Here is a 21153-nt window from a genome sequence, read left to right on the forward strand (position 1 = left end):
TGGACACTTCCCTGGGAAAAGCCTCGCCACCAGAGGTGAGGGCTCAAGATATTCTACAGATGGTTACCAAGTTTCAAAATGCCCAACGTCTCCCAGCCTCCGACTTTTTGAGGTTGCTAGGCCTCATGGCATCCTGCATTTTCCTAGTGCCAGAGGCTCGCCTGAGAATGAGATCCCTCCAATGGGCACTGAGGACTCAGTGGTCACAATTCTCAGGGAGAATGACAGATCATCTTCAGGTTCCCGACAGGGTGGCTCGAGACCTTCAGTGGTGGGCCTGTCAGGAGAACATTCTGAAAGGAGAACATTTTTGGCAACCCTGGCCGGAGATAACAGTAGTCACGGATGCCTCACTCACGGGGTGGGGAGCCCACGCCAACGACTTGACCATCAGCGGTCGTTGGTCTCCATCAGAGTCCAGACTACATATCAACCTGTTAGAGCTGAGAGCCATCAGACTTGCGCTGAAGGCGTTCCTGCCAGCTGTACAAGGGAAAAACGTCCTGATAATGATGGACAACACAGTGGCCATGCATTACCTCAACAAAAGACGAGGCGTAGGATCACTACCCCTGTGCAGAGAGGCGATGCAGCTCTGGTTTTGGGCAATCCAAGAAGGAATCTCTCTATCGGAAGTTCACCTAGCCGGAGAGAAGAACTTGACAGCGGACGCTCTGAGCAGGCAGAGCACAGTCTCCCACGAGTGGGAGCTAGCTCAGGAAGTCCTTCAAGAGATCTGCGCCCTTTGGGTAACCCCTCAGGTGGATCTGTTCGCCACCAGCGTCAACAGGAAATGCGATCTGTTCTGCTCAAGGGAATTTCCCCCGAGAGGAGCTCTGGGAGACGCGTTCATAGTGGACTGGGAGTTTCCGCTTCTGTATGCGTTCCCACCGGTCCCTGTCATTCCTCAAATGATCAGGAGGTTGAGAAGATTCCGGAGAACCATTATCCTAATTGCCCCGGATTGGGCCAGGAGAACATGGTACCCGGACCTTCTAGACTTGTCCATCTGCCCTCCAATTCGACTTCCACTCAGAGAGAACCTACTCTCACAGAAGGGAGGTCAGGTTCTCCATCCAGACATCAAAACCCTCAACCTTCACGCTTGGCTTCTGAAAGGTTGAGGTACAAGGATTGGGACCTCCCTGATGATGTTATGGAGATGTTGCTTTCGGCAAGGAGGTCAGCAACAAAGTCTTTATACCGCTGCCGTTGGAACAGATTTTGCAGCTGGTGTAGAGAACAGAATATCGACCCTTTTTCATGTGGTACACCAATGGTTTTGTCCTTCCTACTATATTTGGCGAATTCAGGCCTTCAAGTTGGCACCATTAAGGGCTATCTCGCAGCGCTATCCATCTTTAAGCGCACTGCGGAAGAACCATCCTATTTCAAATTACCCTTTGTAATACAGTTTCTAAAGGGGTTAACCAATGTTTATCCCCCAAGACCATTCCAAGTTCCCCTATGGAATTTAAACTTAGTACTAACTTTCCTGATGGGGACACCTTTCGAACCACTCCATTCTTGTTCGTTAAGATTCCTTACCCTTAAAACTGTTTTATTAATAGCACTTACATCTGCTAGAAGGGTGAGCGAATTACAAGCTCTTTCTTGTAAACCCCCTCACACAATATTTCACAAAGACAAAGTTGTCCTGCAAGTGAAGCCTAATTTCCTCCCAAGGGTGGTTTCTGAATTCCATATCACTCAGAAGATTACCCTACCATCTTTCTATCCTCCTCCTCACCCGGGGAAAGAGGAAGAGAGGTTACACAGGCTAGACCCTATAAGGGCTTTATGTTTTTACATCAGTAGACTAGCCAGGATAAGACAGGCAGACCAGCTGTTTGTAGGTTACGCAGGTCACAAGCTGGGGTTACCAATAACTAAGCAGACCATTTCCAGATGGATCATTCTAGCCATTCTGGAATGTTATAAACTGGCAGGGAAAGATCCCCCTCAAAACCTTAGGGCTCATTCGACCACAGGTATTGCAGCTTCATCGGCCCTCAAAAGAGGCGTGCCGGTTAAAGACATCTGTGCGGCCGCTACATGGTCGTCTGTCCATACCTTTACACGTTTTTACAATTTGGATTCCTTCTCCAGTCAAGAGACTAGGTTTGGAAGGGCTGTACTGCATTCTATTCATCAATAGAAGACAGCGTGAAGTCGGTACTCCCTCCTCCAATAATAGAATACTGCTATGGGAGCCTATCTAAGATGAGGAATACGTCGGAGGACACAATCCCTTCGAAGAACAAGTTACTTCTTACCTTGTAACGTTCTTTCGACGGGTTGTTCCTCCGACGTATTCCTCATCGGCCCTCCCATCCATCCCCGCAGTTCTACTTCCCGTGTTGTTGCAGCTTACGCTCCTTCAGGGTGATTAGTCTAGTCCAGAAAGTATTATTGTGGGCTACAAAACAGAACTGAGCAACGGACGCTGCACGCGGCCTTTATAGGCAGGATGACGTCGACGTCGATACGGCGGCTGTCGAGGGACATCGACTCGGAGGGCGTCGACGCGCAGCGCCCTGTAGAGAAAAAAATTTCCGAGGCCAGCAGAGCTGGAAGGAGATATCTAAGATGAGGAATACGTCGGAGGAACATCCCGTCGAAAGAACGTTACAAGGTAAGAAGTAACTTGTTCTTCTCCCTTTCCCATTGCCCTTATATCGTATCCTGATGGTCCCCCTTTTTCCTCCCTACTGCCTGTATTCCCCTTTCCCTTTTTCCTTCCTTACATTTGCACTCACACCCTTATTCACTCAAGCGCACATGCTTCCTGTACTTCTCCTTCTACGCCCTTTCCCTCTCCACAGGCACACCCACACACTCCTCTTTCATGCACACCGGCCCTCTCCACAGGCCCACTGAATCACTCCGTGTTAGTACACCACTGGCCCTCTCCACAGGCTCACCTTTACCCATGTTTGTATACGCCAACGCCAGACAGGTCCCTCTATGTCGATGTCCACCCCTAGAAATACCAAGCGTGGTATCATACAGTGGGTGCCCCTCAGCGTTGACCCCTCCACCTTGGTCCATGGCCACAAGACGAACAAAGCACTCCCTCCTTACTCCTTAGCTACAAAACCCCACTTCAATGAATTCAAAAAACAACCTTCTCCCGGCGATGCAACTATACAATCACCTGCACTATGCACAACACCCGCATGGGGTCCGCCTCTTACTAGGCACCTTTCCTGCTCTAATGCAGGTGTGCCCGCTCATGCACTTTTACCCCCAATAGGGTAGAGTGCCCTAAAATCTACTACTACTACAGCCGATCATCCTCGCACCTCGTGGATGCATCCTAACACCATAAAAGATTCCTCCCCCCTTGTGGGCATGCATCCACAGTATAGCGTGTTCATGCACGGAAACGCTCACGTAATCCTAGAGATCCTCCAGCCCTCTCAGCCCAAGCCTTCCTTGTGGGCTCTTTCCTCCTCATGAGTGCATGGGGCGCTCGGAACCAGGCATACCTTTGCGAACTCAGCATCTGCAGGGCATCCTCGGTGGTGCACATAGAACTGGTTAGCAGTCACCGGACCCATACCCCCAGGAGGGCGCCGGAATGTCCCCAGTTGGCCGAGGGAACTGAGGATGTTGCTGGGGCCTCCAAAATGTATTCAGGATCCTCTATGAGCCTGCAACAAATAGTCGACCAAAAGTAGTCCAAAAAGGAGCATACATCGGGCACAAAGTAACACTGTTTATTACAGCTGGGCAAGCACAAATCAAACAGCACAGTAGAACACAACTGGTTGATGAGAGCTGACAAAACCGCCTACTACGGCTGAATCTTTTATACAGCAAAAACATTAGCATGGTGAGAAACAGTTAAACTTCACATTACGAGTTATTGGGTGTCCCACAAAGCTGATTGTTGGGGTTATGTCAATCCCCTATAGCTGAACATAGCTTAGTAAACAATGATTGGAGCAAACATACCCATTGCCCCCCCTGGTTCATCCCCTCCCCTGTGGCGCAACATTCCTTCCCACTCCAAACATTAGTTTCTATATGCAATGTAATAATGTAATTGTGCTGACCTCCAGGACTTTATTATCCTGCCATTGGTCAGCACACATTGAGAAAGAAAACAGGAGACATCCTGAGCTTGTGGGAAGGGAGACATTCATACGGCACCTAACCAATGAAGTGCCTCACGGACATCAGCGAGAACACAAGATACTGATTACTTGTCAGGGACACCAAAACATACCTTCTGATTGGCCACTCATCCCTCTTCCCAGGCCCACCTGACGAGAGGCCATTTGAAACTGCTGACCATATTCTGACTGCACCTTCCCAGACATATTTCTGTGAGCTTACTTTCTTCCCAATCCCGCCAGCCACCCAAGGGCTTGCCTCACCTACCTTGTGTGTATTAACTGGTTCTGTTCCCAGCAACGGATGTCTCTGAAGAACAGTCCATCCCTGTGGCAGTCATCCCTGTGCCGTAAGGGGCCCGCACAATTTCCTAGGTGCTCTACCGTGCAGTGTCTGTCTGGGCACTACCCATGCAATCTACTCACCTGTCCTTTTCACCTGAGTCAAGCAGTGCAGCAGCCCCTTATACGATTTACACAAGCGTGCATTTCCCACATCCCCACCAGATCCCCCTCGAGCACCTAGACTCCCCCTTTCAGTCCCCTAGCACCTTAGGATGTGTGTGCATGCTCGATGCACTCAGTGTGCAGCCGTCAATGATACCCTATCCCCTGCCGGGGGGGTCCCCTCCCTTTCCCATCATTATCGCAATTGGTAGGTGCGCTCCCCTGGGCAGCACTGTATCAGCACTTTCATTGCACTCACATGACTAACCAAACTCCAAAAGTTCTTGCTACCTTTTTTAATTCAGCACTTTATCATAACCTCCGAGTCTCTTTGAATCAGATGCGATCTGATTCTACATAACCAATTTTTATGTTTCTGCCTAACTTTTTTAACCAGCAAGCCTGTATTGTCCATTCCCAAGGTAATTTTTCTAATTAAGCATATTTCTTTCCTCATCTATCTTTTTTTTCCCTGATGCCCATAGGGCAGGCCACATGGGTGTTACGCTTTTATTTATGGCAGACGCCAGTCTTAGTCACTATGCTGTTCTTCTGACCAGCCAACATCTCAATTAAGAAAAAGCCACAAGTATCACCAGTAAAGGTTCTAATGTTTCCTCTAATGTGGACATCCCCATAAAGTGATGCAATTTTTGGTTAAAATTCCAAATGGAACTCTTGTTCCAAATAACTTTATTTTTGGCTGCATTTACTGTAAGATCTAACTGATAGGTCAAGGAGTTCGTACCAAGGCAAAGTTTAAAACGGGTCTGGATCATACAATGATCACTCCAGTCATTGTTCACAATAACAAATTCAATACAACATTTGTACAAGTATTCATCGGTAAAGATGTAGTCCAATACAGAAGATGATACTCCTCTCTGCAAAGTTGCACATCCCGGTACATCACTATGAATTGAAGCGTTCAGCTTTGCGAAGCCCACTCTATGCAGACAATCCAACCACTTGGTGCCATTTTGTTCCCTCTTACCCGTGGTTTTACTTCCTGGAGTCTGCACAGAAATCTGATAAAAATGTCCTATGGATGAACAGACAGAATTTAAATTCCCAAATACCATAATATGACCCTTAGGGTATTTCCCTCTCCATTGGGTAACAAAAGAAGAAATACTTTCTAGGATTCTATCAAGAGGACACACTCCCATTTGCCAATTTATATTTAGTAGTACGAATGGTTGCATTTCTCCCTACAATAAACATTCAAATTCTACAACTAAAACGCCTTGACACAAAACTACTTCTGTAATGCAAGTGAGGCCCACATTGCTCCTTAATAAGACCTCCTGTTTTGTGGCCCAGCCTTCCCTTTTTTGATACCTGGAAACAAGTGGTGTATCCATCTACTCCTAGACGCACCAGGAGCCATACCTCCTGCAAACACATGATGTCAAACTTTTCCAGTGCTCTTCTTAATTGTACGTTATTTATCAATGTGCAGTGGCACCTAGTGTTCCATGGCAAAATGTCCAAACAATTCCTTCTGTTAAAGACGCCTAGAAACTTGTTGGCTTTGTTTTTGGCTGACTATGAGCGGTATAACCGGCACAGCTGCCGCCGGAGTAATTTTTTTTCCGGCTCCTGGGAATGAGCAATCACCGGGGCATTACAGCCCCGGCGGACCCGGTAATTGCCCATTCCCGGGCACTGGCATCCATTACTCCCCATTCCCATTTGAGTCCCGTTGAACTCAATGGGAATGGGGAGGACGAATGCACCGGCACCGTTGACAACGGTGCCGGTGCATCCGTCATGGTCAGCGAGCGGGTGTCAGTCAGCCCGCCAGGTCTGACCTGGCGGGCTGACAGACACCCGCTCGCAGAACTCCTAGTATGGTGGTACGCTAGCAATGGTGCTGGTGGCACCGTTGTTACCGTACCACCATACTTGTAATGATGCCCATTGAATCAGTGATCGCATGCAACAGTGACCACTTTTGGAAACACTGTTCATCCGGTGAATCAACTTCTCTGTTACTGGCTGTGATTGTTTTTTTTAATAATCTGAGTCTGGATACTTATGTGAAAAGTACATGAATGATCGGGTATTTTGAGGAATTCTTCCTGTTAAGGTTAAAAAAAGAATGCTGCTGCTATTTTGTATTTGGTTTTATTGATTTCAAGTTATAAACAAAGATGTACTGCTCTATAATGAAAAGGTGTATTTTAATATATTATTACTTGTTTGTTCTTTTATCTAATGAAATTAAATTTTATGAATTGCAGACATTTTTATTTTTAAGGTTGTGGCTCCAAATGTATAGTAATGGGGCCTATGCAACAATGACTTGAATGTACAGATGTAGAAACACTTCGACTCCTGGCTAGAAACATCAGTCTGCAGAATCCAAGGTTCATGAGTCACATTAGCACGCTTATTTTTCCTGAACTGGAGGTCCACCTAGCAGGAGTCACTGGAGCTAGAGTATTACAGAGAAAAGTACTGCCCCTATATGAAAGTGGCAAGAGAGAACTGAATCTATAGAGAAGGAATCCAGTGAGCCAGATGGATCCCTGATGAGGAGCTAGGAGCAGCCTATGAGAGCCCATGAACAGTTGCAAAGCAAAGATATGCAGAAGTAACCGCCTCTAAGGAAGGCTTGGACATCGCTCCTTTTACTCTCCACCAAAGGAAGTGCAATAAAAAAGGAATAATGGACATGAGTAGTTGTGGAGTTGCTAATAAAATGATGGAAAAAGCTGCTGATTTTATTTGAAGCACAAGAAGTATACACATTGTTCAATAATGGTCTACAGGAGCGCTGGGGCAATCCTCTCACCGTGCTGGGCTCCTTCCCAAAAACAGCACTCTCAGCACACTTTTCCCACGTATGAGTTGTCTCACTCGCTTCTCTTGCAGGAACCACCATCCAGTCTCTATACATGCTGATGCACCACAAAACTCCTTTTCTTTAACAACCTCTGTAAGCCTAAAATTAGTCTGGTCAGTTTTCTAACCCAACACCTGACTCAGGAACAGTCCATGGCGGTCCCACAAGAGGAGTTTTTTAATTTATTTTATTAGAATTAGTTTCAGAGCTGGCCCTACATAGAGGGTCTTGGAGCGCCTTACAAGTCTCAAAGGTTAAAGTGGGAGGTGAAAAAGAATATACCACATTTGTTCAGGATTGGAATGAAAGATTAGGATACACAAGTGGTAGCAGGGCAGATGGAGGGAAAGGGTTATGTGTGGGGAAACAGGTATGTTTGAGACTCTTTCTGAAAGTGGTGATGGAGGGTGCAGTGCAGAGGTGAAGAGCTAGGGTGGTAGGGTGTTCCATGGCCTGGGTGCCCAGTGGGTAAATGCTTGCTTTTGTGTGCATGTTAGTTTGCAGAGTGGAATGTGTAGGAGATGCTGGATTTCTTGAATGTGTAGGAGATGCTTGGCTTGGTTGTGTGGGTGATCGGTTTATGAGTTTGTCATCAAGGTAAGATGGGTTTTTTTAATGGATGGCTTTGAAAATAATGCTTGAAGGCAATTCTGTGGGGTACAGGGAGCCAATTGAGCTGGACGAGAGCTGGGTTGTTGTGTGACTGTTTTGGTTAGTGGAGGATGCTGCTTTTTTTTGTGTGGCTTGCCGGGGTGTGTGGGTGCTGCTGGGAACTCCAGTGAGGAGAGCACTACCATATTCCAGCTTGGAGAGAACCAGTGCTTGGACTGCAATTCGGAGGTCATAAGGAGGAATAATGTGTATAATCTTTCGTAGGAGTGTAGTTGGAGATTGCATGTTTTGGTGACAGCACCTATGTGGTGTGTGAAGGAAAGTTGGGGTTGATGGTAAGCCAAGGGATTTGACAGGTGTGGAGAGGGATGTGTGTGGGTTGTCCATGACAAGTTCTTTGATCTAAGGGTGAGTTCAGGTTTGTGTCTGAGGTGCAGATGAGTAGCTTTTCTGTTTTGGAGGGGGGTTGAGCTTGAGGAAGTGGGTGGCCATGCATGTGGCGATGGTGGTGAGACAGCTTTTGAGGATGAGGAGTTCAGGGGGATGAGATTTGGAAATATATTTGGGTGACATCTGCATATTTGTGTAAAGGGATGTTTGCTAAGGGTCTGTCCAAGGGACTCAACATATACGTTGAAGAGGAGTGGAGACAGGGAGGAGCCATTGATCGAAAAGTGGGCATGGAGACAGTGTGCCCTGTCAGTAAGGAAGGAAGTGAACCAATCAAGGGTGGTGCCTGATAATTTCATCCTATGGGATAGGATGTTAAGTAGAATGGTATGGTCGATGGTGTCTAAGGCTTCAGAGAGGTTGAGGAGTAAGAGTAGTGCTGTGTGTCCTTTGTCAGTGATGTTGTGGAAGTTATTGAGGATATAAAGTGTAGTGGCCTCAGTGCTGCATCCAGGTCAAAAGCAAGATTGGAAAGGGTTGAGTAGTTTGTGGTGATATATTGTTGCAGTTGGGCAGTGACAAAGTGTTACATGATTATGGCAAGGTATGGTAGGATAGTGATGGGGCATAATGTTCAGGGAGTGTGGGGGTCAAGAGATTTTTTTTGAGGGGGGTAAGATTTGCCCAATTTTGAGAGCAGAGGATAGTACCATGTGAGAGACAGGAGTTGATGATATTGAGCCAGTGAGGAGCGAGGGTGGTGATGCAATTGGATGTGGCTTGAGGGGGGCATGCATCATGTAGGAAGTGTGCAGGCTTTGTTGTGGCAGTAAGGGTGATGAGGTTGTATGTGTTGATGAGGTGGAAGAGTCCTATGTGATGGTTTGTTTGGGGGTGGGAGCGGGTGAGCAGAGGGGAGGGCTTGCCTGGTGTTGTGTAGTTTGGAGTTCAAGCAGTCCCTAACAGAGTTGGATACTGCAGTGGAGCGGTTTGTGGAAGGTGTGGATGGTGGATTGGTGAGGTATTTCACAACGGAATAGTTTCTGTGTACAATTGGTTGCGGATTGAAGTTTTTTGAGTTAATGTATGATTTTGCCATTGTGTATGCCTGTTTTGCATTTGTTGCGGCACAGTTTGAGTGGTGTCCTGGTGGCGGGCATGGGTTCTTGTTCAAGGCTCTTTGAAGGAGTCTGGCTTTCTGCTTGCTGGAGAGGAGGGATCTGTTCAATCATGGTTCATGGTGGTGGCTGCTGGGTTTTGGGGGCTTGAGGGGGCAATTCTGTCAAGTGCCTGTGTGATGATGATGTTGTAATTGTTGAGGAGAGTGGAGGGATGTGCGTGTTTGGAAGAAGGGGTAGTATGAGTGACGCTAAGGCTGTGTCTATAATGTGTTTGGTTTGTCTGTATGGTGGGTCCAGGAGATGTGTGGATTGTGGAGGGATCTTGTGCAGAAGAGTGAGCGTGAAGGGGATAGCAAAGTGGTGTGGCTATGACACCCAGATTTGATTTTCCACAGAGACATGATTTGTGCTTTAAATGTAAAGGTCCAGGGCGGTGCAAGCTGTGTAGGTGATGAGTTGTGTGAGGTCATAGGGGTTGAGTGGAGTGACAATAATCTTTAGTATTGCTGTCTGGATGGAAACTACCAGGGATGAAGTAGCCAAGGTAGATTTTGTTAGTTGTGAAGTCGGTCCAGTCGGTGTGGAAGTTGGAAATGTGTGTTATGAGGCACAGTAAATGAGGTTGAGCAAATTGGGGTGTGGCTGTGATGGAGGGGAACAAGTGAGATAATGCTTCAAATTATGTGTATTAGGGGATGTGTGGGGTTGTTAAGTGAGAGTGACTCTTTATATATGATGGCAATGTCACCACCTTGTTTGTGTGTGCAGTCTCTCTGGTGGATGAGTTAGTGTGGGAGAAGCATGTCCGGATTGATGGGTGTGTGATGAGCCATGTTTCTGTAAGGAAGAGTATATTTGTTGAGTGTTTACTAATGAGTTAATTGATTTTGTGTGTATGAGGAGGTACAGAGTTTTTTTGTATTTGTATTTTATTGAATTTATATAGCGTTTTAATCCAAAACGATTTACAAGAGGAACCAACAATATACAGCAAGCATTACATAAAAATTGAATTAAACCAGAAAGCAGTACAAAAAACAATTTACATTATGAAAGGCGAAGAAGAGAAGGGAGGGGTCAAGAAGAGAGAAGAGATAGTGGGTGGGAGGAAAGGTGAGTAGAAGTAAGAGAGGAGGCAGAGGGAGCAGGGAGAAGGAAGGAATAGAGGAGGATGAGAAACGTACAGGACATAAGGAAGGAGAAAGTGGAGAGAAAGGAGGGAGAGAGTGGGAAGGGAAGTAGGAAAAGGAAAAAGAGGGGTAGGAGCGAATACTAAAAGAAGTTAGAGGAAGCAAAGGGTTTTAAGGAGGTGAATGAAAGAGATAGAATTTTAGGGAGGTACGAAAGTAAGTGAAGGAAGAAGTAGAGCGGATGAAAAGAGGAAGGCGGTTCCAGTGGTAAGGGGCAAGGAGTTGGAAAGAGCGGAAGCGAGAAGGGGCACAGGGTGGAGGTGGAGAGGAGAGTAGGTAGAGATTGGAATAGTGGAGAGAACAAGGAGTGTAGAAAGTGAGGAGGGAGGAAAGATAGGGTGGGGCAAGACCATGGAGGGATTTGAATACGAGACGGAGGAAATTGAATTTGAGCTGGGAATGAAATGGGAGCCAACCTAGAGAGGAGAGAGAAGAGGAGATGGAGTCATGGGGAGAGAGAAGGCAGGGGGAGCGGATGGCAGAGCGGTAGATAGACCTAAGTGGGGAGAGTTGAGAGGAGGGAAGTCCAAAGAAAAGTGTAGAGCAGTAGAAGAGTCTAGAGAAGATGAGTGAGGAGATTAAAAGTTTGGTAGTGTGAAAGGTTAGGAAGGATCGAATTTTACGGATGTTGTAGAGGTGAAAGTGGCAAGATCTAGCAGTAAGAGAAATATGGTGAGAAAGGGAGAGGTGGGGGTCAAGATAAAGACCATTGTTACGTGCGTGGGGAGAGAAAGAGAGATTGGAGGGGGGAAAGAGAATGAAGGGGGAGGAGAAGGAGGATGGAGAGTACATGCAGGAAAGAAAAGGACTTCAGTTTTATCAGTATTGAGATTAAGGAAGTGAGAGGACATCCAAGATTTAATAGCAGAAAGGCAAGAAGAAAGCTTCTGGTGGATGTCGGGAGAGAAGGAGGAGAAGGAGAGAAAGAGCTGGGTATCGTCCGCGTAGAAATGTGAGACTCCGAAAGAGGAAATGATGGGGGCTAAGAAGAGAAAGAGGGACCTTTTACAGAACCTTGGGGAATGCCATGGTTAAGAGGAAGGTTGGGAGAGGTGGAGCCACCCCTGGAGACGGCAAAGGTACGGTTAAAGAGATAAGAGGAGAACCATAGAAGGACAGAGTCTTTGAGGCCAAATGAGTTGATAGAATTAAGTAGAAGAGTAAGGTCAACGGTGTCAAAAGCAGAAGAGAGGTCGAGAAAAATAAGAATAGAGGAATGTTTGGTGTGGCGTGAGGAAAGGATAGAGTTGAGAACAGAGGTAAGGGCAGATTCAGTGGAGTGTAGAGGGTGGAAACCAGATTGAGTGGCAGGCAGGAGAGAGTGGTTGGTGACAAAAGAGGAAAGTTGAGAGTAGACAATGCGTTCGAGAAGTTTAGAGAGAAAGGGTAGGAGAGAGATGGGAAGGTAGTTGGAAGCAAGGTGGGGGTTAGATGAAGGTTTTTTGAGTATAGGAATAATAGTTGCATGCTTGAAAGGAGCTGGAAAAGTGGAAGACATGAGGCAGGTATTGAAGAAAGAGGTGAGATAGGGTATGAGGAGGGGGTACATTTTAGGAATGGGGGGGTAGGAACGGGGTCAGAAGGAGAAGCTGTAGGATGAGTTTTGGAGAGTAGTAGGGTAACTTCAGATTGAGTGACTGGAAGAAATGAAGACATGGAGGAGGTTGGAGGAGGAGGGGGGTGAGTAGAGTAAGAAGGAGAGGAAAGGATAGTTTGGCGAAGATTGAGGACTTTGTTGGAGAAGGAGGAGGCAAGATCAGAAGCAGTAAGAGGAGAGACGATGGGGGGGATCAGGGTTAGAAGGAGAAAGGAGACGGGATAAGGTTTGAAAGATACGGCGAGGGTGAGAAGATTGAGATTGGAGAAGGTCAGAGATATGGGAGCATTTGGCGGAGTAGAGGCACGAGTCATAGAGAGTATGATAGGCGAAGTATGCAGATTGGTTGGAGGGGGTGGGGTGGTTTGAGCCATAGTCGTTCAAGGCACCTGAGAAGGCGGCGCATGGAGGAGACGTGAGGAGAAAGCCAAGGTTGTGCAGGTCGGCGAGAGAGAGAGGGTAGAGAAGATCGAGAGTAGAAGTGAGGGAGGAGGAGAGGATTGAAGAGGCTTCAAAGGCTGAGAGTGAAGAGAATTGGGAGAGGGGGGGGAAAGCAGGATGTGAGGAATAAAGAAGGCTTGAAGTTGCGAAGATCATGCCGGAAAAAGAGGGTGGAGGATGGAGGGGGGAGGGGGTGAAAATGAGAGCAGCGTGTTGTCAGATGGATAGTTGGGTATAGTAGATATAGGAGAAGCAGTGAAGGAGGAGTTAAAGATGAAGTCAATAGTTGAGCCAGATTGATGAGTGGGAGGGGATGGGAGGGGGGAGAGAAGGTGGGAGTCAAGGATGGATAGGAGAGGAGAGATAAGAGAGATAGAAGAGAGATGGAGATTGAAGTCGCCAAGTACAAGTAAAGGAGTAGGGCTAGGTGTAATGAGGCTAAGAAGATGATCAGAATCCTCAAAGAAGGAGCCGACAGTTCAGGTGGGGCGATAACTGATAAGGAAAGAAATAGAATGAAGAGAATTAAAGATTTTATACATAAATTCAAAGGAGGGAAACGTAGGTAGAGAAGCAGAAGAGGGAGAGGAGGTAAAGTGAGGACGAAAAAGAAGGCCTAAGCCACCTCTGTGGCCGGAGGGACGAGGAACATGTTCAAACGAAGAGGAGGAAGAGGTAAGTTAGGCAGAATTATATGCAGTACCCTTTGGGAACGCCACACACAATTAAGACTACAAGTGACCGTACAAATTCATATACATTTATTTACACATCAGTTGTATAACATCTCACTAAAGTAAAGCAGTTGAAAAATCACACTCTTAATACACCACACCACTCCCAATAGATTCTGGACAAGTTAAGCTCAAAATGAAGTTTGAGCAAAATGGCACTCCTATAATTTAAAAGGGAGGGAAAGACAAAGTTAGACACAAATTGAGCATCACCAATAGGTAAGTAAAAAGGGCAATATAGAAAGAGGAACTACAGTGATGGAATCAAATCAAAAAGGCTTAGGGACAAAGTCAATAGGATTAAAGTCTTTTGCTCAAGATCACACAGTTCAGGGCAGTTCGCGGTTAAGTTTTTGCCAAGAGTTCCGGACAAAGTTGGTCGGCAGAAAAGTTAGTTTAAAGAGTAGAGAAGGACAAACCCTCGGATTGGCGAAAGGTGTCGCACACCTTCACCGCGGCTGGACGAAACGAACAACCGGATTTGCACATTTTGCAGACGTTCCTGGCAGGTCCTGCAGACTCACCGTTCCTGAAGCGACTGTCGGACTGACACGAAGTAGGAAGACAGGAGGGTCCTGCACTGCCCAGGGAAGAAACCAGCAGCAGAGCAAAGCAACGAATAAAAGGTGCGCTCCTCAAAAACCAAAGCAGGGTCTGACCTTCCTGGCTATCCGGTTCACTGTAGCTCTGTACAGCAAATTCGACCAGAGGAGGAAGTCCTGGCTTGCAGTTTGGGGCAAACTGGTTGGCCCCACTAGCTCAGGGGAAGAGGATTCCTGGTAGATCTTCTCTGTCGTTGGAGTCTTAAGATTCAGACCTGCAGCAGGGCTTCACCGGGCGGTTCAGTCGTCGTAGGGGTCCTCTTCCATCAGCTCCTCGTCGGTTCTTTCGTTCCAGTGGTGACTCTGCCTTTCCAATCCCAGAGACCTGCTTTTTATGCTGTTTTCCCCCATTCACACAGCCTGGCTGTCAATCACACAGCAGGGTGGCTGCCACCTAGCCAATCAAACAGGAGTGGGACTTTGGTCACCAAGGGAACCCATGGCAGGGGTCCTAAAACCCCTCCCTCACATCCTGCCTACCCAGACTTTCAGGTGCCTAAGGAGGGCTTCTGCGTAGAATCCTGCGAAAAGACGGTGAACAAAGGAACCAAACCTGGTTTGGCGTGTGGAGTAAAACATGAGAAAGACATTTTCAAAAAGAAATGGCAAATAAACCCAGCCGGATCCGTATAAAAATGTTTATGGTCTAGCAGGTTTAAGTTCGAGGCTACCAAGATAGCCTAAAACAATACCAGGGTTATTTAAGATAACCGGGGTCGGAAAAATAGGGTAGTTACCACTGCCACCAGCCAAGTCTTGATGAAAAGGTAGTGAAACAATGCTCCAAGAGAAACGTACAAAAAGGGACAAGTATTAACCCTTTCCAGTACTTTATGTAAGATAGTTTGTACTGGGTCTGTGGATTTAAAAGAGACTAATAAAATCAATGGTAACTTTACATGTTCTGGGAGACAGTAGTCACTCCCAGAAAATGGAGTCTGAATTTGGGAAGTCTAAAAGACAACCCTGTGTCACTGCACTGAAGGTGCTGTGTGACACACAGTAAAAAGATGCCTGTGGAGTGAGGCTCCACAGTCTATGAACACAAAAAAATTGTTAAGCACACACAGCAAAACACATGCAAGAGTGGGAAAAAAGGCTCACACTTTTACCAGGTGAAAAAAAGAAATCCTAGAAATTCAGCAAAGCTGCTGAGGGACTCCGTAGGGAAGGGAAATTAGCCCTTCTGGAGAATTCTCCGTAACAGTAAGAGAAGCAGAAACAGAGGTGCTGTGGGGAGGGATCCAGGTTTCAGTGACTGAGAAATTGGAAGTTGAGACATAGAAAAAGATCAAGAACTGATGCTGTGTTGTTGCAGATCGATCTGGTGTTCCAGAGGGCAACATCAAAGGCATTGGAAGTGTTAGTGATTTGAGGGTAGATGAGGTTGGGACGTTGGGTCGAGGTGTTTGGAGGAGGAGGAGTAGAGTGGGAATGGTGGTAGGTAGGAGGGTGGTGAGAAGAGACGGGCATGATGATGAGACAGAGAAATCTGAGGGGGGATGCGGCAGGGGGAGGAGGAGAGGGAAAGGGGTAGGAGCAGGGCTGAAAGGAAAAACGGAACATAATGAGGAGTAGCAGGCAGTGTGTGAGTGTGCCAGAAGGTAAAGTATTAAGGAACTGGAGGGAAAGGACAAGGTGGAGGTAGGGGATGCAGGCTACGAGAGCGGGTACAAAGAGGCAGGACGTCCAAGATGACAGAGCAGTGGGGGTAGCAATGACCAGGGTGCAGGAGGGGGATGCAGGGATCAGGGGGAAGGAAACCTGAGGTCAGTATGAGGGGTGGGTCAGTGGAGCAAACAAAATAGTCAAGAGTGAGTTGGATGGAAGCTATATCACTGGCAGGAGCTGTGGCAAAGGCAGTGGTCACAGCATAGGGTCTGCAGTAGTCATAGGAGTAAAGTGGAGGCAGAATCACTGGAGCACATCCGAAGGGAAGATGCGGACAGGAGAGCTCAGTTAGACCATTTGCAGGTTATATCACTGGCAGGAGCTGTGGAGAAGGCAGTGGTCACAGCATGGGGTCCGCAGTAGTCAGAGGTGGAAAGTGGAGGCAGAATCACTGGAGGACATCCTAAGGGAAGATGCGGACAGGAGAGCACAGTTAGAACCAATTGTAGCCACAAAGGCTGACAAGAAGAGAAGCATCCACGGGAGGAACAGTGTTGGTAGTAGAAGCAGTTGGAGGGGCCGTGAAAGACGTAGAGGCAGGAAGATGGACTCCTTCAGATGCGTAGGACAGACGCAGAGATGGAGAGCTGCCTCTAGTAGGAGTAGCTGGAAAAAGAAGAAAGGCTACCCCCTACAGGACGAGCGGGCAGCGTGGGCAGTGACAGTTGAGAAGAATGTCACAGAGTGACAGTTGAGAAGAATGCTGGTATACGCAATTAGTTGTTTTAGTAAAGTGTTGTGTTGGAGTATATTTGGATGTTGTTTGTGTGCTTTGTATGATGAATGTTTTGTGGCAACCAGTGGCAAACGGGGGCTAATGGGGAACAAAGAATGAAAAATGGGAACAGATAATAGCAAGACCCATTCACTCCGTCAACGCTTTGCTCTGGACCCCCAGGCGAGTGATTGCCCTAAGGAAATTGCTTAAATTCCCAAATTAACCCATACGTGTTTCAGCAGGAAAGGGATACAAACAAGAAATAGGAAGAAGAAGCCAGTTCTCTTTTGAAAGTGAAAGCAGCAGCTGCAGAATTACAGGATTCTGGTATGGAGCTGGACAGTGGACTGAATAGGGAGCTTTATGCTGCAAAATAGCACCCCGGGGTGGAGGGAGGGGGGGAGTTCCCGAACATCCACCCCAACGCCCACCATTAACTGGATGCCCCTGGGCAGGACTCCTCTAAGTGAGTTTCTTCATGAAGCTTGTCAGAGGTCATGTGATCAGTCTGCAGATCGACCCTGGATGGTTGTTGTAGATTCCCTGATGTAAGCAGGCAGTCTCAGGTAGCTGGAATGAGGGCCTCTGGTGGTGCTGTGGTTACCTCGATGTTCCTCTCAGCCCAGTTGAGGCCCCTTCTGAGGTTGGAAAGACTATTCAAAGATTGTGATTTTGGGGTCAGGGGGTCACGTGATCAGTCCGTAGATTGACTCCAGATGGTTGTTGTAGGTCCCTTGGCCTCTGCAGGCAGCCTCAGGCCGCTGTAATGAGTGCCTCTAGTGGTGGTGTGCTGAGCTTGATGTTCCTCTCGGCTCATTTGAAGCCCCTACTGAGGACAGAAAGACAATTCAAACAAGAGTTCTGCTGCTTTATTGTGGACTCATTTGCTCCTCAAAGTCGTTTTCATGTGGTCATTCAACATTGTGTATGACAGATCACTGGATGCTATTTCTATCCAATGATTATTCTCTACCCCTTTTTTTATCCCTCTCCCTCTTTCTTTTTTTCTCTCTACCGCCCCTCCTACTCTCACACCTTTTACTCTCACATCATACTCGCTCAAGTCGTTGTCCTTCTACTCTCTCCCCTTCTACTCCTACTTCCTCCTTGCACCTACTTCCTCCTCTGGTCTTCTCACACTCTTCTCCAACCTACCTTCCCACTTCCTTTCTCCACAGATCCCTTGCTCTTACCTTCTACCGATAACTCCTTCCTTCTCTCTAGCACTTGTCACTCTTTCTCTCTCGCTCTCTTTCTCTCTTTCTCTATTGCTCTCTCTCTCTCTCTCTCTACCATACTCCTATTGTGGCTATTGCTCTACTCTCTTCACCTTCTACTCTCTCCCACTACCCTTTTATTACCTCCTACACCCAACTCACACTTGCATACAGATCACAGCTCCACTCTCCCTACTTGGCACTACTCTTGCAAGTACACAAACCTCACCAGCACTCCTATCCAACTTCTCCACATACTCTTCAGTCACAGCGCAAAGGGATAACACCATCTCTTTTACAGCAAAGCCTTAAAGAGTTTTATCTTCCATAAACACCTTCCAAACTAAGATACCCTCTGATCTTGGATGCTTTATGCGCCTCTAAGTGTAGAAGGTGTGAATACCAATAACCCAGTAAGTCAATGCTTTCATGCAAACTGCCCAATTCAATTCTTGTACGGAGTGATGATCGATCAAGTTTAAATGTTATATAGAAAGTGAGAATCCTATGTTGAGATGTATCCATGCAGTTAAATGCAGCTATTCAACACCTTTGTTTTGTCAACCTAGGGATGGTTACAGCAGAGATATTTCAAAGTATGCGCAACAAGGATGTCATGAACAGAATGACTGAAGAATTTGATGAGGTGCGTATTAGGCTAACATTCAGTAATCTGAAAGCATGTTATTGTTTCCTTTTTCTAGACCAATTTTGTGTCTTCCTTTTCTCTGCCCCGCCTTATGCCCAGTGTCTTTCCTACTTGTGTGGGTTTTCCGTCATTTCTTTCCATCCCCATGTTTGATCCTCACTCTCAGCCTCTTTCCCCAATTCTCCAAAGCCAGATATTTTTATTATTCTATTTCTAGATTGAGGGATGGAATGGGGATTTGCTTATCCATTGTCATCTGATAAAAGTATCATGGTCATACTTTATTCTAATCTGGTGGATCTTTTATTCAACTTCCTTTCTTGGGCATACACTGTATCAGAGTCTTCCGGCAGAAACTTGCAAGATTTAGAGTTTCCTATGAAAGCTAAACATGTCCTTTCAGTTACAGTCACTATTACAAAGGAGAGACTACAGGGAAGTTTAACAACCTAAAGGAATAATCCCCTATATTTTCAACATCAGCACACAAATATTCCTTAGGTTGAATATTGTAGACCCGAGTGGCTGAGGGATATGCATATCCACAGTCACTCCAGATTTTCATTCACAACCCAACATGTTTCACTCTTTCTCTCTCAAAATTTAAGACCAATTATCCTGGAATTTCTTCAGGGGGACACTATTGTTCGTTTCCACTCTTAAATGACATATTTTTAATACAGATGTATTAAAAACATGTAATTTAAAAGTGGAAACGAACAATAGTAGTACAAATATTTATGTATCTTGTAATGGTGTAATTAATAGTTAATACGGTTTAATAACAAACATTTACACTGAGTTAGATGCAGTAAAAGTCTGATGTTGTATATCCCTCGGCCACTCCGGTCTACAATATTCAACCTTAGGAATATTTGTGTGCTGATGCTTTCAGTTACAGTCAATATTAGCAAAATGTCCTATGTGCCTCGCTCCAGTTCCAATTCACTCACTCTAAAATTGTGACTGAGAATTAGTGCTGAGTCATACTCACTACAGGCTCATTGGGCACACCATGACATATGTCCAGCGAGGTCCTAAATTAAAGAAAGTTGTTGAAATTTGAAAACGAACAACAATTAATGTTGCCAGTGATTTGGTTGGACCTAGACAAATAGAAATGTCCCTTACCTTCCCTCTTCCCTTGCCCCAATCTGCGAAAAATCTGAAGGTACTCCCACATCTACTCCCCAGGGATCTTCTGTTCAGGTGGCCAGGGAAGGGCCATGTCTTTTGGATCCCGATCCTGGGGGTGGACAAGCGAGGGAGGATCACCTGGTGGAGGGTCCTTGGGGATTGGAGAGAGGGTACCTGAAGGCGAGACATGGTATCCCCCCCTTCACTAACACTGACCTACCCAACCTTCCCTCAGTCTTCATGGTGTCAAGGAGTTCTACCCTTCTCACCTGGGTCCGTTCTTTGCTGGAGTCCTTGGTCGCTGCCTTCTTGCGGACGGACCTGGTTTTGAACAAGGCTGCCCGAGTCTCTTCCGACTCCAGAGTGCGTTCAGTTTCCGGGACGCGGATCCAGGAATCTGGGGAACTAGGAAAGGTGAAACTAGCACACGAGTCCAGGAAATAGGAGAAAAGGAAGGGGCAAGTAACGGGTAGATAGACAGGTACAAGGAAACAATACCGCGAGCTACGGGACACACGTCGGATCGCTACTTTGCAATAGCATTGAGCCGCGGTTGGCGTGGTCTATTAATAGAATACGTTACGTCCAGCGCGTGGAGCGAGAAAGGGGTTTCACGCTGGACGACCATATTGGGAGTATGATGGAGTGAACGCCCCGTTGTGACAAGGACCAGGAAGTCCAAAAGGGACGTGTACTGTAGTTCATGACAATGGGATATTCTCAGGCCTTTCCCTGTAATCTCCCATCAAGTACTGAGACGAGGAGGGACCTGCATGTACTTAGTAATGAAGATCAGGCATGTCACAGTAACAGGCTTAAACAAGGTCAGGCAATTGAGTCTAACCCTTTTCTCCTGCAGCCTGTTAGTAATGATAAAGGGTATAAAAGGTTGAGTCCAAAAGCAGGCAGAGAGGGGACAGAATCTGCTGTGTTGGCATCGAACCAATGAACAGATGCCGGCAACGATTCCCAGACCTGCGAGAGGAGCTTGGCAGGACCGGGGACCCTGTAATGTGAAAGCAGGCGCCGCCAGATAGCATAGGAGAAAGAAAAACCGTCCGCTGCCACGCCCGGGCGCAGCTGGAACTGTGGGAGACGCTGGGGACGCTGACCGCATGTGGGCTGAGCAGAAGAACCGGAACGCTTCTGGAGACGTGCCCGATGAATGAGCTGAAGGTTTTTCCATTTGGTGGAAGCCGATGGGAGGAGTCACGAAAGCTGTAAAGTGTTAGACACTGAGGAGACAGGAGCGCTCTGAAGGAACACTACAATAAGTAACAGTTCCTACATTTAAGCAAATGTTACCATATTGAATAGCAAACTGAAAGCAAACCGCTAATTGAGCAAACCCACGCAAATACTACCCATATTGAATATGGAACTGTAAGAAAGTTGCCATCTAAGAGAGCACAAATAAATGCTACCCATAATGAATGCCGAACTGAAAGAAAGTTGTCAATTAAGTAAACTATGAATGTGCTGAATGGTGAATGAACACTCTAAAAGATATGTGAACCAACTCTACCAATTAAGAGCAATATGGACAGAATTGAAGCATATGAAGGTTTGAAGAGCTTTGATGAGCATTATTTGTGCAAAGATGAGAAAGGCTGCCAATTGGAGTTGCAAATGTGAGAAAGAGTTACAAGTATACT

At 46.6% G+C, this 21153-nt stretch overlaps 1 protein-coding gene across 5 annotated transcripts in view; it reads left to right on the forward strand.

Moving 5' to 3' along the window:
* Positions 1-21153, forward strand: part of LOC138526199 (cohesin subunit SA-2-like) — a 2217157-nt gene that overhangs the window by 237733 nt on the left and 1958271 nt on the right. For all 5 annotated transcript variants that reach the window (XR_011283519.1, XR_011283520.1, XR_011283521.1 and 2 more), the window contains exon 5: positions 18282-18358. Coding sequence is in view for 2 of the 5 variants with exons in the window: in XM_069636632.1 (XP_069492733.1) it covers positions 18282-18358 (77 nt within the window). In the remaining 3 variants the exon portion in view is untranslated. The remainder of the gene's footprint in view (positions 1-18281; positions 18359-21153) is intronic.

The sequence above is a fragment of the Ambystoma mexicanum genome, chromosome 7p, assembly GCF_040938575.1.
Source record: "Ambystoma mexicanum isolate Mex_15411 chromosome 7p, UKY_AmexF1_1, whole genome shotgun sequence".
Taxonomy (NCBI): domain Eukaryota; kingdom Metazoa; phylum Chordata; class Amphibia; order Caudata; family Ambystomatidae; genus Ambystoma; species Ambystoma mexicanum.